Source organism: Ailuropoda melanoleuca, chromosome 6 (assembly GCF_002007445.2).
Source record: "Ailuropoda melanoleuca isolate Jingjing chromosome 6, ASM200744v2, whole genome shotgun sequence".
In the NCBI taxonomy this organism is placed as follows: Eukaryota; Metazoa; Chordata; class Mammalia; order Carnivora; family Ursidae; genus Ailuropoda; species Ailuropoda melanoleuca.
Window position 1 is genome coordinate 56,576,252 of NC_048223.1, and position 15,417 is coordinate 56,591,668.

General features: G+C 56.3%; 1 protein-coding gene across 6 annotated transcripts; it reads right to left on the bottom strand.

The window, feature by feature from the left end:
- Positions 1–3,283: 3,283 nt before the first annotated feature.
- On the bottom strand, positions 3,284–15,410 carry GPR137B (G protein-coupled receptor 137B). 6 transcript variants are annotated; one of them, XR_004626105.1, is made up of 3 exons: positions 14,832–15,410; positions 13,765–13,909; positions 5,349–8,239 (listed from the first exon to the last, which is right to left on the bottom strand). XR_004626105.1 is itself a non-coding variant. In XM_034662465.1 (2 exons), the coding sequence occupies exons 1-2, from the start codon at positions 15,348–15,350 to the stop codon at positions 5,296–5,298; spliced, it is 561 nt and encodes a 186-aa protein (XP_034518356.1). In that variant the 5' UTR covers positions 15,351–15,410; the 3' UTR covers positions 3,284–5,295. The 6 variants fall into 6 exon arrangements, 5 of the variants coding, with proteins under 5 accessions (XP_034518356.1, XP_034518358.1, XP_034518355.1 ...); XM_034662465.1 differs by lacking the exons at positions 5,349–8,239; positions 13,765–13,909 and adding an exon at positions 3,284–5,337; XM_034662467.1 differs by lacking the exons at positions 5,349–8,239; positions 13,765–13,909 and adding an exon at positions 3,284–5,340 and having other exon boundaries at positions 14,832–15,409.
- Positions 15,411–15,417: the final 7 nt, after the last annotated feature.

A 15,417-nucleotide genomic window follows, 5' to 3' on the forward strand; every position in this document is an offset into this window, starting at 1 on the left:
CATCTGTGACCCATCTATGTCTTCCATACAATTGGATCTATTCAAGCTGTGCTGAGAAAATCTTCCTTTACCCTTCATGTTAATTCTTAAGGTTAAGTTCCCTAAAGTTGCATTTAAAGTCCTGGCATTTTAAACTGCAATATATACATTGTTATTGTACACACACACACACACACACACACAGATGCATGTACACATGCCCACACACATGTAGACATACATACGCACATTTTTTATAACAAAATTTTTGCCTCCATTAATTAAAGTGTATAAATGTCTGGATCATTCTCCAGCAAAATAAATCCAAACTCTCCTATCCAGTCCTACCCCAATCTGTGCTTCAAGAGACGTCATTAAAGGCTGATTCATGCCCAGAACTGGAGCTAAATGTCCTGGGTAAGCCCTGCTCTCTGGCCTGCCAGGGATCCCTTATCTGGCTGCCCATCTCCTACAGTCTGCGCTGGCTCCCGCTGACCTCAGCAGGAACTCGGCTGGGAGGAGACAGCTCTGGAGGGGGAGGCAGAAAAGATTAATCACCCTTTCCTATTTTATGGCGCTCCTGACAGCGCGGGCTCTGCCTGCTCGGTACAAAACCAGACCCATAAAATCAGAGAGGAGGAAGACAGAGACCGTGTGAAAAGTGAAGGAAAATTTTAGGCCAAACATTTGTATCATTCCCACATTCAGACCGATGGGGTTCAACCAGGTCAACAACACGGCGTACTGACTCTGGACTCAAGAACTGTAAAAATGGGGAAGAGCCAGTCTCTGACCTCAAGAAGCTCACAACCAGACACAGACACGCCAGTGGTGTGAGGAGGGCAGAGGCGTTGAGAGGTGTGAGGTGATCTGAGGAGGGGTGAGTGGGTGTGGGGAGATGTGGACAGATGTGAGGGGTGTGCAGAAGTGGGGGGGTGCAGGGAGGTGTGAGGGGGCGTGACGGGGTGTGCGGAAGGGTGATATGGGAGGTGGGGGGGCTGTGAGGGAATGTGAGGAGGCATGGTCGGGCAGGAGGAGGCGTGAAAAGGTACAAGGAGGCAAGAGGCGGGGAGGCGTGAGGAGAGGCGGCTGCCTGGCGGGGAGGGCAGCGTCACAGCCGCAGGGCTAGGCCGCGAGGCAGCTGCCTGAAGCAGGGAAGGCCTGTCGGGCCCTGGGCAGCCACGTGCGGGAGGTGCGGGCTGGAGGTAGCACAATCAGCAGTCAGAGCGGTGCTTCCAGAGAGCACAGGGGTGAGCACGAGAAGCAAAGGGCCGCTGTGGGGTGAGCGGGAAGGTGAAAAACAGGCGTGTGTTTAAAGGCAAATCAAAGACATAAGGTAGGTGAGGGTCAGGGGGGTTTGGGGAGACACCGGGAGTGACTACAGGGTTTCTTTGGGGTGAGAAAACGCTCAAGCTGGCGGTGGGGATGGCCGCACAAGGCGGGTGTACAGCGGCCCTGAGATGGGGCACCGCCTGGCAGGCGGGTTATGTCCCCACAAACGTGCAGGAGCAGGAGGGAAGTGAGCAGAGCCCAGGGAGAGAGAGGCCTGGGTGGGGTCAGGCCCGGGGTGGGGAACTGCAGGTGGGAGGGTGCCTCTGGGAAATGAAAGGGGGGGCCGTTTAGGAGGGCTGGGACCTTGGTTTTAAGATCGGGAGACCCAGACGTAAAGAGAAGGGGTCTGGGCCCCTGACTGATGGAGGGAGAGGCTGGACAGCAGGGCGTGGTGGAGGGTGTCCCCGGAGGGAGGTGGACGGTGGGGTAACTGAGGCAGGAAGGAGGGCCCAAGAGGGGTCACAGGGACAGCAGGGAGAGATGGCCTTTGGGGACTGTGAGGTCTGGACGGAACCCTCACAGGAAGGGAGAGTCCCAGCTGCTTCTTAGGGAAACAGAAGGGCGAACGAAGGGCTCAGTTCTCCTTTCCCTGCCATCCCTTTGGTGTCTACACAGTTGGTGAGAACACCAGGGTTTTCAGAAGCTGCCGTGGCTGTGAGGGCTGGAGACCAGGGCAGGGTGGGAGCGCAAAACCACTTCCCTTGGAAACTGCTGCTGTCTCCCAGAAATACAGCATTTCCCATCGCAGATGCCCGCGGTCTCAGCATCACTTCCACTGTGGCGTAAAGTCCTGCTCAAAACTGGTACCACGGGAAGAAAGCTAGGTGATTTCTCAAGGTCATCCAGGGTTGTGGACGTCACTGTGAGTGATCCTGGCTCCTTGGGTTCTGATTTAAGACCAAGTTCTGGGTAGGCATGAGGTGGAGCTGGAAGCTGCCCAGGCTGACCCCTGAGGCTGGGGTGGAATGTCAGCCACCCCCTGCCCCACCTGTGGGCCTGCCCAGGGTCCCCTCGGTAACCCCAGGCCCCTTGCACCACTTTTCAGAGGACACAGGAGGGCCCAGCAGATGATGGAGAGGCTCTACAGCAGCTGCTGACCGCAGCCTCCCTCCGCCCATAAATTACAGTCCCTGACCTTCTCCCCAACTCAGTTCTACCCTCTGAACTCCCACCTGCCTGTTTTTCCTCCTATTGACTAAAGCTGGCATTTGCTGCCTCACAATCATTTTTCCTAAAGTCATGTTGGCTGCTTCTGGCAGAAGCGTCCCATGCTGTTCTTTGTGGGTATGACAGTGTCCCTTGTGCATTCAGTGAAACGAAACAAAAGTAACCTCTCTGTCCCCAGAGGCAGTGTGTGGGGACTCAATGGAGCACTGTGCTTGCAGACGCGCACTAGATTCAGAGGCGCTGTGTGCAGCCATTCTGCTCTAGAAACCCCCACCCCACACCACCCGGCTCTCTGGGCCTGCCTTCTGGGCCACCGCTCCCTGGAAATGAACAGGCCGAGCGGACACTCCCCAGCCATCCCTGCCTGCACAGGCTCCAGGCTGCAGACACACGACCCCCTGTGCGAGGTCTGACCGTGGGCTGAGGCCCTGGGAGACGCTCCCAGGTACTGAGCGGTCGGAGGCTGTACGCGCCAAGCAGGAGAAGTCGAAGGAAACCAGTATGTCTCTCTCGCTCACACACGCACTCTCTGTAAACGTATGTACGCAAATTCACTTGGAAATGTTCCCAATTTATGGTAGGTTTAAGTGTCATTATAAAGTATGTCGCGTATAACCCAAAGAAAAAAAATACCTAGCCCAGGGACGCCTGGGTGGCTCCATTGGTTACGTGTCTGCCTTTGGCTCAGGTCATGATCCCGGAGGCCTAGGATCCAGTCCCCAGTCAGGCTCCCCGCTCAGTGGGGAGCCTGCATCTCCCTCTGCCTGCCTTGCAGGTGTGCCTGTGAGCGCGCTCTCTCTGACAAATAAAAAAAAAACTAAAAAAAAAAAAGAAAGAAAGAAATTACCTAGCCCATACTCATGCGCCCACCACACGGTTCAACCTCGAACACAGACATCTTTGCTCCAGCTCTGTTTTATTTTTAATATATAAAAAAGAGATCACTGAAGCCCACGGCGTCTGTCTCCCCAGTTCTAATCCCTCCGTCCGCTGCAGAGGTAATCACTTTCTGAATCCAGCCTCACCATTCCCAGGAAGGCTTATACTTTTACTGTGAACATGTGTGTTCACAAATAATACACAGTAAATCAATATACGAGTACCAACTTACATGGTGTTTCAGCTCATCTGAACAATATTAACACTTTCCACATCCTTAGGCAACTTGTTTGTCCACCCATCATGATGTGTTCACAACATCTGAAGGTTGAAACACACATTCTCACTAAGGCTGGGGTCCCACTGTCCACAGGCCACAGCTGTGGGTCCTTCTCGGGCACAGAGACATGTAAAGATAGTTAAGAGTGTGGACTCAAGCTGACTCACCTGGACTTGAATCCTGGCTCCACCAGTTGTCAGCTGTGTGACTTTGGGAAAGTTACCTAACCTCTCTGTGCCTCACGTACCTCACCTGTCAAATGAAATTAATCCTAGTACCCACCTCGGAGGTTTCTGTGAGGATTAGGTGAATTAGCACACATGCAGCACTGAGACACACGCGGTTCGCCACCCCTGCTGCTGCTATTAGTCCTTGCACACGTTCTCAGACCATGATTCTAAATGTACAACTACTGAACCGTGACCACAGAGACCTCCTTGACCATAAAAGGAACTTTCACACTCACAAAGTTTACGAACCAAGACACATTCGCTGTTTGCCCTTACGGTCCCTCCGCACTGCCCACTTCCTGATGTACCGGGGAAATTATGCAAGCTCAAGGCCCTGGTCTCCCCAGGTGACGGTCGGTGGTCAGCTGCCTCTGCGTTGCCCCACGCTGAGCACCCTCACTCATCAGAGCAGGGAGGCACGACAACCAGAGTCCCTGAGACCAAGGTGGCATTTCCCCCCTTCTGCAGGAGTCTGGAGCATGAGCATCAGACAGCTCTAGGGGTCAGCCCTCCGGTCAGCTCTCTACGAAAGAGAGGGCAAGCATGGTGTCCTCATGTGCGCGGAGCCTGACCTTGGATTTAAAGCCATGGAACCCCAGGAAGGAAAAAGGCGGAAGCTGTGCCATAGAATTCTGGGGTGCAGCAGCCGGAAGCCAAGGTGTGCTCTGTCTGGGTCCTGGGCTGGCCACGTGTGTGGGGCCTCCAGGGTCAGGTCTTCACCATTTCCAGTCCTGCCTTTGAACTTGGCGAGCTTACCATGCGAGGAGCGAGTCCTGCTCATGTCCTGGCCTCGTGCTGCCCCAAGGACACAGACAGAGTCCCCAGCACTGGCGTGAGCTGCTTTTGCATACAATCCTGGGACAGACGGTGATGTTGCCTCCCCTCTGAACTTCCCTGCAAGTGCTGTGAGCCGTCTGCAGCCGTCCAGAGAGTCCGCTGTGCTGTCCCATCAGGCTGAGCCAGCACCTGAAATGCCCTTCCAGGCGCCCGCACGTGGGTGCAGGAGCTGGGCCGCACACCCAAACTGTCTGTCCCTCGCAGGGCTCCCTCGGGAACAGAGAAAAGGCTTCACAGGAAAGAAGCATCTGCGCTTGCTTCCTCCCGTCCTCTCCTTTTTCCAGTTCCCACCGGTCCAGCCAAGTTCTGCTCCTGCCTGCACACCTCCAGGGGCTCAGAGGGCCTCCCTGCCCTTCTCAACAGATCTGGGCTCCATCTGATGGTGCCCACACCATCCAGGCCACCCCAGAAGGCTCTAGGCCAGCAGACAGCCCAGGAGGGGCAGTGGTGCCCCCAAGAGTGCCCCTCACAGTCAACCAGCAACACACGGAGCCTGGCCTTCAGTTTCCTTGCTTCTCCTCGTCGTCGTCGGGCACCTGAGCGTCTGGATTCAGGGCTGTGGCTGGCCAGACAGCCATGAACCTGCTCAGCTCAGCCCTGAGGACCTCTCTTCGCCTTTCCTGGCCTTGGTGTCTACTGGTGAGACAAAAGGGTTAGTCCCAATATTCAGGTGACTTCTACCTTTAAAACTCTAGGACCTGAAGGGCCTGTGGCCTCTGCCCTGGGAAGCCCCACCTGTCCTGCTGCAGCTTTGCTTCTCAGGGCGCAGAAGGAGGTGGGCTCAGCAGCCCCCGCAACACCTGGGTCACAGCTGCCCAGTCCCGCCCCAGGCCCGCTGACTCCCCCGGGCAGAGGCCACGGGAGAAGCGCTTGCCGACTCACTGGGACAGATGGAGACTGACCGTGCAGATCATCCCCCTGGCAGGGTTCTCTCTCTTCAGCCTCATGAGTGGAAAGGACCTTGACCACACAAGATGCCACGATCGTATGTTTCTGAGCTGCTCCTATGGCAGTGGCCACCGCGGGTCATGATGTGCCGGTCAAGGCCTGGTCTGCAGCTGCTGCAGACGGGCAACACACACACACACAGCCACACCGTCGCAGCAGGGAGCAGACCTTCTCCAGCACAGGAACCTTAGCTGGGGGGTCAGCGGCCAGCCAGGCCCGAAGGCTCCAGGAAGGAAGGCCCCGTGAGACCACAGAGGGCCACGTCTTACCATGGCAATGATCCTTGCACCAAATTTCGCAGAACTACAATGTAAGTTAGCAGTGAAAATGCCTTGGTGTTTCCTCACCACCCCCAAGATGACTTTCTTTTTTTTTATATACTAATATTTTTTTATTATATTATGTTAGTCACCATACAGCACATCCCTAGTTCTTGATATAAAGTTCCATGATTCATTACCTGTGTGTAACACCCAGTGCACCATGCAATACGTGCGCTTTTCTGCCTCAGAAGTGAGGAGAACTCTGATATCCCGAGAACACGTGCCCTGGCTGGGGGCAGTGTGGTGCCTGCTACAGACCAGCTGCTGGTGTTCCCCCAAATCACGGGAAGTCCTGCTCTTCAGTGTGATGGCGTCAGCGGGTGAGGCCTCCGGGAGGCAGTCAGGTCAGGAGGGTGAAGAGGGGCAACAGTGTCCTCCTAAAATGGGCCCCAGAGAGCGCATTCTGCTCTCCGCCATGTGGGGACGCAAGGAGAAGTTGCCATCTGCAACCTGGAAGAGGCTCTCACCGGAGCCCAACCGTGGTGACACCCTGATCTCAGACTCCCAGCTCTGGAACTAAGAGAAATCCCGTGCTGTGAAGACAGAGTCCACCGTATTGTGTTACAGCAGCCCGTGTAGCCCAAGATGGCATGGACGGCGCTCCTTGTATCCACCGCCAACACAACTGCCCTCGGTCCTTCCCAGAGAGGAGGCAATGCGGCGGGACACTGGCAGCGAGCCCTCCATCTGCTCCTGTAGCTGCCCCCAGCTCACTGCGGGCCACTGGGTGGGGCCTCCAGGGACAGGGACCAGGACGGTGAGGGACAAACCCACATCCCATCCGAAACAATGAAAGGAACTGAGAATGTTCCACCCCATGTGGACAGGACCTGGGAGGATCCATCAGCCACCACATCTGTGAAGAGCTGTCCTGGAGGAGGGACCGTATCTGCTCTGAACTGCCCCAAGGGTAGGAACGGGAGCTAACCAGACTTCCCCCAAGCACCAGCTTTCCATCTCGATGCTCGGAACCCCAGGAAGCTGTCGCCAGGCACGCACCAGAGCAAATGGATTTGCTTACACTTAAAAAGCCACTGGTTCTTTTAAAAACATGCAACATGCACCCTAGAGGGAGAATCTTAGAGATGAAGGAGTGACCTAAGCCCCCAACCTTCCATTGGAGACATCCTATTTTGTGTCACCAGTGTAAGGACAGTCACCAAGCAATGTCAGCCAACGGCAACAATGTAGTCTGTTTGTCTGTTTGTCCACTCAACACCAAATGCCATCGGCAGGAGCCGTGTGTGCCCTTAACCCTGTCTACACAGCATCTGGAGAGTAACAGACTCTCAGAAACACAAGAGAGCACCACCTCAATGTCCATCAATGGGGGAAAGGATGGCCACCTGTGGCAGATGCCCATGGACTATCATCCAGCCTCAAGGAGAAATGATGTCGTGACACCTGCCATGAACCGGAGGAGCCTCGAAGACATCACACTCGGCGAGAGACGTCAGGCACAGCAGGCCACGGACGGTGTGATTCTTTTGATGTGAAATATCCAGAACAGTTCACCGCACGGAGACACAGAGCACGTTTGTGGCTTCCCAGGGCTGGCGAGAGGGGGAAGGGTCTTGGGGGGATGGAAACATCCAAGAATTACACAGACGTGATAGCTGCAGAGCGTGAAGGGCCCATGTACCACTAAACTGCACCCAACACAATGGTAATTTTATGCTGTGTGAATTTCACCTAAATTTTAAAAACATACTTGTTGAACGAGAGAATGATTCTCTAGGTTGCGGTGGAAACTGGTGTCACCTTGTGAAAGCTGTGTGTGGATACGTGTACTGTCCCCTGGGACAGGCGTGCAGCCCTGACGCAGGGCCCAGCCCAAGGGCAGCCATGGAGCTCACATTCTGCGCGCTTCTCTCCCTGCTCCATCTGCCACTGGCCACACATGATGCCTGATGGGCAACAGAGCCCCTGGCAGTCCTTGGGTCTGGAAACTGGCAAGGGCAGCAGGGGGCAGGGGGCAGCCTGTGGAGCTGATGCCATCGTGTGTGGGGACTGCTCACTGCATATCACGCTTAGCAAGTGTGTCTGCTACAAAAGGGGCAGAGGGCTGATGATGTCACAGGACATCAGGTCAGTGCAGGGCCCTCACCTGTGTTTCCTCAGCCCCCAGCCGGCAGGAGACAGGTTTCCTTCTGTGTGCTATGGGTGGCATGTGACTCAGGGCACTCCGTTGCTGTTTGTCCTTCCCCATAGTCAGTGGCCCTTCAGGGAAGAAATCCCACCTTACTGCCTCTGGCCTTAGGCACCTGCATAGGTGATCAATAAGATTTGTTCAAAGCCAATGACACTCTCCAAGCAGGAGATGAAAACCCAAGCCTGTTTCCAACTCGTCCCAGCAAAAATAATGGGACAAAAATGGGGTGGGACCTTGGTGAGAAATGCTGGATTTGTTGTAACCTGGTCCCCCGAGGACCAATCCAGCCCACAGCCTGTTTTTGTACGGGCTGCAAGCTAAGAGCCGTTTTCATCTTTTAAAAGAGACATATAAAAAAAAAAGAAAACACAACAGAGATCATATGGGGCTCACAAGGCCTAAGACACTGACGTGGGTACGCGCACTCCTTCCTCTCTTGTGGCTTGCCACATGCAAATTTGGGGAAATCGACCCACCAGTAGAGAAAGTCCACTCGGGCTTCATCTGTCCTCACTGGTGAACAGACTCTAAACTTTAGGCCTGGGATAAATAAAAAGTAAAATATCTACAAGTCTCTGCAGACCTCCGAGTGCCAGTGTGGTGGGTATCGTCGGGACCGTTGGCTGAGGCCATTTCTGTCCTGAGAAAACCAACCTGCCAGAATGTCAGGCCCGACACAGACCCACACAGCAGGAAGAGACTGCTCTCCTCTGGCTAGAGCTGCAAGGAGAACAGGAACCCCCTGACCCAAAGCCACTCCCCAGAGCACATGATTTGCTGTCTCAAAAACCTGAGAGTCTCTGAGTGATGTCTCGGGGACGAGCAGCCTTCCATTCTGTCCACATCCTTCTCTGGTCAGGCCTCACTGCCCTGATGACGTCACCTCCAAGATGGTCCCCTCCCTGGCACTGGAGGCCGTTAGGGGCTAAGATGAGGGACGCACGACGGCCCCCTGGTTGGGGAGGGCACGTGCTGTTGGACACAGCCGTGAGTAAACTCCCTCCCCCCGGGGATGAGCCAGCCCTGGGACCATGCTCTCCCCCTGCCCCACTAGTCCCTGCTTGTCTGACCCAGGGAAAGATGGGGGCACTAAAAGATGCCACAAAACCCCATAGGTGGCACAGTGTGTGGGACCCAGACCAAGGCTCCCGGTGGAGACAGGAGCCGCAGGTCTGTGCTCTGTGCACAAGGACCCAGCCGGCAGGCTCAGCCCAGCTTCTGCTGTTGGGAAATCAAGGCTTCGTGGTCAGTGGCATTGGATTTCGGGCACACTGTGAGAGTCTAATTGTTCCTGAGAGTGCTGAGGGCATTCACGAAACGTGGTTCACCTCAGGTCGGCACTGAAGCAATAATAACGGCAGCAGAGAGAATTAAAAGCTTGCGCTTGGAGGACAGATCTTGGGCAACTGGGGTGTAGAATCCGAAGGCCTTTGCTGAGGGAAATTTTTAGAAGTGAGATGAGGAAGCTACTTCCTGGGAGGGGCTGGGGCTGGACGGTAGACTGAAGGCAAATAAGGGAACTTCTCCTGGGTTCCATGTGTGCAGGCCCTTGCAGAGAAGCACACACACAGGTACACACACAGGTACACACACAGGTACACACACACACACACACACACACACAGGTCTGGAGGCTGGGAGCCCACTGAGTGACCACAAGGAGCCAGTGCCAGGGACCAAGAGGTCACGGGTGTGCTGCACAGAGGTGAGGCCGAGAGTACTCCCTGCCCTGGTCTGACTGTTTGGTCCCAGCTCTGAAACAAGGTACTTAGGGACTGTCAAAGGTTTGCCTTGCGGGTTCCTAAGCTTCTTACTTCTTCATAATCACCAACAGGCCTAGAAGCGCCCCTCCTCACAACTCCTGGATTAGGAGTATTTGGTAAACAGTATTTGGTAAAAACGTCTTAACGGACGGCCAAGAACCACAGCAAGACTCACTTATTCCTAAGATCAGCACCTCCCTTTTCCTGGTAGGGGTAGGGAGAGGGTCCTTGGATTAGATTTTGGCGGCCTCCTGGTTCCCCATCAGCAAGGATGAGAACGGGGGTGCATTTCGAGTTGGGGGTGGCGTGTGCGGCAAGCACAGGGTCACAGGAGCTGGGCCTTGACCCGGCTCTTCACACCAAGCTGGGTGACTTTGGACAAGTCACTAGAATTCTCCTGGCCTTGGTCGCTCATCTGCAAAATGAAGGGCTGGGCCGCTAGACCTCCCACTCCCCCAGCTCTGGGCTTTAGGAGCGGGAGCCGTGGGGAGCCACTCACGTCCACACGCCCCCTAAGGCGGGCCAAGTGCAACGTGGCAGTAAAAGTCATTTTGATGACCCGGTGGGGCGATAAGGCAGAGCCGGTACCGGGGTCTGACCTTCCAAACTGCGGTTTGGTGTCTGGGCAAGAGCCAGGGTCCCTCCTGTTAGCTGTAGAAAGAGCACCTTAACTGAGGTGCAAAGGGTCACAACACAGACGGTGTCTCCTTTAACCTGCTCCAACGAGGGGAAGGAGCACCGTGGCTGGTGCTTTCCTGCGGAGGATGGTCAGTAACCAGACAAGGGAGCTGCACTAGGGGTGAAGCCAGGATTCAAACTTGGTCCTGCCCACACAGGCCCTGCTCCTTCCATTCCCAGTGTTGACCCATCCTCTATAGGCCTTTGCGCATACCCCATGACTCCTAGACTCCCACAAGATGCTCCAGCACCCTCAGAGCCTCAGCTCTGCCCCCTCCCCCCAAGCAACTGTCCTGCAGCTTCCCGGACGCCCTCTAAGATGTGCTGGAGTCCCGGCTCCTGCGTCAGCATCCATTAATCACACCACGTCCCCCCACCCCCCACCGTCCCAGGAGTTCACTTCTCCTTTTCCTTCCTCAAAATGCCCTTCTGTCATGGCAGGGATTTGTCATCAGGCTCAAGACAAAGCTGAAGCAGTGAGAAGTTGAGCCCACTCCACCTCACCCCACCCAACTCAGGGGCCCCAAGAATCTGAGGTCCAGACCCATAATTCCAGGGGAAAATGGCTGGAAGGCACGGCTGTCCGGGTATCGCTGAGCCCATGGCCACACCAGGAGCTCTACAGTTAGACCTGCTTGCCCAGGGGCTGCCCTGGCACAGATGCTGGCAGCCTCAGCTACTGAGCCTCGACCCCACAGCCTGGGGTGGAGGGCACCCCAACACCCCATGCACAAGGAGGACAGACCTCAGTTCAAGCCTCGGCCCTACCACTTCCTGGTGCAGCGAGGAACTGAGCGGGAGTTTGGCTGTACCCCGCACTGATGCTGGGGACCAGAGCCAGAAACGGCAGGTACTCAACACTCCATGTTCCAAAGACAGCCCCAGACATTTGGGGCCAGCCGTTCACACAGCCGTTCACACACCTCACACAGGGCCTGCTAAGAGTCAGCAGAACCAGTCCTACCACTAGCCTCCTCCCCACCTTCCAGCCTGTCTGAGAAGGTGGAGAGCGGAGGGGAGGAGACATCAGCCTGTCGGCAGGAGAGCAGCATGCGTGGTGGGAGGTGCGACCTTCACCCCAGGTCACGGAGGAGAAAACCCCAGGGGAACTGCTCAGGGGGGTTAGGAAGCAGGGGACCTCACCACCCCCACTCCATGGACAGGCGCTTGGTGAGCTGGAAAGGCTCAGACCCAAGGGGTGTAGACAGGACAACAAAGTGGGTTGTGGAGAGTCCCAGCAGAGGCCAACCTGGGCAGTGGAGGTCTGAGGGCACCCGGACCTCGGGGGGCGGTATCCGCCTCCACCTGGGGTTTCTGTAGGCGGCAGAGAAGGAAAGGGGCAGGTGGGGACCTGGGAGGAGAACCTGGGGGGGCACCAGCCCATGACCTGCGTGGCCACACCTGAAGAAGGGGTTGGATGGAAGGCGGACAGGCAGAGGGAGCCAGGATAAAATAGGGTCCACCATGCAGATGCGGCCGCATGGCAGGGTCACCCGCAGAGTCAGAGGCTGGACACGAACAGGCAGAGTGTCACTTGGGACAACACTGCCCCTCCTCAGGCCAGCCCCGGAAGAGCCGGATTCCCAGGATGGAGGAGGAGAGGCCAAGAGCGCAGGAGGCACCCTTCCACCCCAGGCCCTGGAGGGACGGGACATGGCCCCCAGGAGCTGGGGCGGGATGTGCCACAGAGGCTGCAGGCGCCGTGGACAAGCTCCTCACCAACCCGCCCCTCCGCAGGGAGATGATAACACCCTTCTCCCCGGTTATCAGGGAGGCTCCACAGAGACACGTAGGTCAGCCTCGGGCGCTGGGCCAGGCGCGGAGCACAGGACAATGACCGTACGACATCCCCCAGTTCCAGGAGCACCTTCCAGTTCCTTCCAAACTTCTGCCCTCTCCTTCTTCCCACCCAGCCTCCGGAGGTGCACAAACCCGCCTCTTCTCTGAGGGCTCCGTTCCTACTCAAGCCTCTCAGAGCTTAAATATACACCCCTAAGCGCCCTGAGTTATCGCCTAGGCCTAGCGGTGTGCTGTATACAGTTCCTATCTCCCCAGCCGGGGATTCAGCTCCCAAAGAACAGGGGCTGCATCCACCGTAGACTGTTTTCCCATCTGAACACTGTACCACAAAGCACGGGCCATCACTCAGACGCAGAGATGTGGGGGGCCTCCCATCACCTCCACGCCCTGACCACGTAATCTTGAGTGAGTCACTGAACCTCTCTGGCCCTCCACAAAATGGGGACCGGACAAACCAATTAGAACGGAGCCTAGCACCCAGTGCGTGCTTCCTGATTTGCACCTCGCCCCCTCCCTCCCAAATCTGGTGGACTTGTTCTGAGATGGGCCCGGGGGCGGGGGGGGGGGCCGTAAACCTCCCCGGGCCATTCCAGTGGTTGAGAACCTTGTCTAAGAGAATGCACGTGGGAGAGAGAGGAAGGGAGAGACGTCAGAGCTGAGAGTCAAAGGGGCGACCCGCTAGAACTCTCCCAGAAATAGAGTATTTGTCAGGAAGCCAGGGCATGGCTTTGCCCTGCAGGGTCTCGGAGGCCAGCACTTAGGTACCACCTTCTCCTGCCAGCCACCCAGGAAACAAGACTTGGAAGATACAAAGGGCTTGAGGCCGCTTGGCTGGAGTGGCTCTCTCGGCCTGGTCGCTCTTTCCCTAGCTCAGCATTTACTTGCCAACCAGCAGACGGTGCAGAAAATGTGCAGCCCTGCCCCTCATCCAGCTAGTGCACAATTTGCATGTGATTAGCAGAGAGCCATGGCATTGGCCTCAGTTTTTGTTTTCCTTCCCCCACCCCCACCCTTTTTGCTTCTTAAAAAGGGACACAAAGACCGCAATACCAAATATGATCACTGTCACAGTTCTTGTAGTAACGTCAACCTACCTGACCTTTGTATCTTGGTAGGACTACCTCCTTCGATCTGATTAAAAAGCTGGAGTGTCTGCAATGGAGCTGATGACTGCCTGACTAGCTTTTGGGCTCAAAAGTGGTATTTGGACAGATAATACCCATGACTCGTGGACTGGAAAACATGAGGATACGGCAGACTTATCAGAAGGCTACTAGTGTCGAGCGGTTTCTGTAGGACTGTAACAGCCACTAACTTGTACATACACTATTTTGTAGCCATAGTTCTGCAGATTCTCAGTCCCAGGCTCCCCCATATCAGGGCAATCCTTTCCTACCTTTTCTTGCCTTTCTTTTTTGAAGACGTATTCTTTAGAGAAACAGGGACACTGCTAAAAGGACCAGAATGACTGGCTGCACAAAGCTTCTGTCCGTGAGAGAGCTCTTACATGACCCTCACCCGGTGACATGGGTAGACTCCTGCTGAAAATGGACATTTTTTAGTGCTTGGAAAGCTAATGGGAATCAGAGATGACGATGATGGCGTTGTCTAATTAAACCTTTTTGCAATACTTTACACGGTACTTGCAAAGCACTTTGCAATTACTGTCCTTTCCTTAAGTCACAGCAGCTGAGCCCATTCACATGTTCTCCCATTAGCTTATTAACAATACGCCCCATAAACTGGCTCCTCTGGCCCGTAAAAGAGCCTCAGTAAACTTCATGGCTTTTTCTTGGGGCCTCTCAGGCCAGCTCAGACAGCCAGCCTGACCTCCTGCTGCCCCAGCTGGGTGTTACCGCAGACTGCTGTTTGGCAACCCTGAGAAATGAATTCGTGAGCTCTAGTTCATTCAGCAGGGCTCCGAAGCAGGAGATAAAAACATCTCATCCAAAACGGGACAGTCCCGCCCTGCCATCGCTCAAAAATATCGGTGTCTGACCCAAATCTGGAGGCCAACGTGCAGATGACCTGTCCAGGCTCAGACCAGATGCTCTGGGATGAGGGGACGGAGGAGAAGTTCTAGAGTTCGAGCCTCCCTGGTGGGCACACCTCCCAGCAGTACCCGTTCTGCTGTGTGCGGGAGGCTGCCGCTGTGCCAGGACAGGGAGGGCCCAAAACCCGCCGGATAATGCGGAGTTACGCGGGCAGAGACCGACTGGTGGCTCCGGCCCACACTTTCTCATTCTTTCGCCTCTTTTGGGAATGGGAGGGCGTGACCCGACAGAAAGGGCTGCAGGCAGGACAGGGCTCGGGCGACCCCAGAGCCAGAGCCTTCTGCTCACACTGTGGGCCGCGTGGCTCCGTGACTGCCCCCAGCAGCCGTGGCCCCCGCAGCTGGCGCCGCGCGCAGGGCGGGGGTCGCACCGCCAGGTGAGCGCGTCCCAGGTGCCTCCCGCGACTCACCTGCGTGAAATACAAGTTCATGAGCGTGAGGGTGAAGAACTGCAGGCACACGGGGAAGCAGTAGAGCAGCCAGAAGACGAAGGGGCCGAGCGCGTTGGCCGCCACGAAATCTCTGAAGTAGAAGGAGAAGAGGACCGTCCGCAGGGAGGCCCAGAAGAGGCAGAGGAAAAGGAAGACGCTCTGGTAGCTCAGCCGCTTGTGGCGGTAGCGCAGCGCCAGCCAGAGCTGTACGTAGATGAACACGAAGAGCAGCGAGTAGAACACGGTGTAGACGATGGTGAGGCCGAGCTTCACGTAGGGGGGCACGGCCGGGGTCAGCGTGGGTGGCAGCGAGTCGTTGCGGAGGGGGTCCCACGGCGGAGCCTCCATCGGGCTGGGGGCGCTGCAGCAGGGCGGGGGCGCGTCATCTGGGCTCGCGGCCGCCGCCGGCCCCCCGGGGGTCTCCCGGCATCGCGCTCCGCCCGAGCCCGGCGACTGGAGGAAAGAAAACAAGCCGCACTTCCTCCCCCGGCACCACATGATCCACTGGGGCGGCCTTTGTCTGCGATTGGCAGCGCCGCGCCCGCCGCCCCCGCGCGCCCGCCAC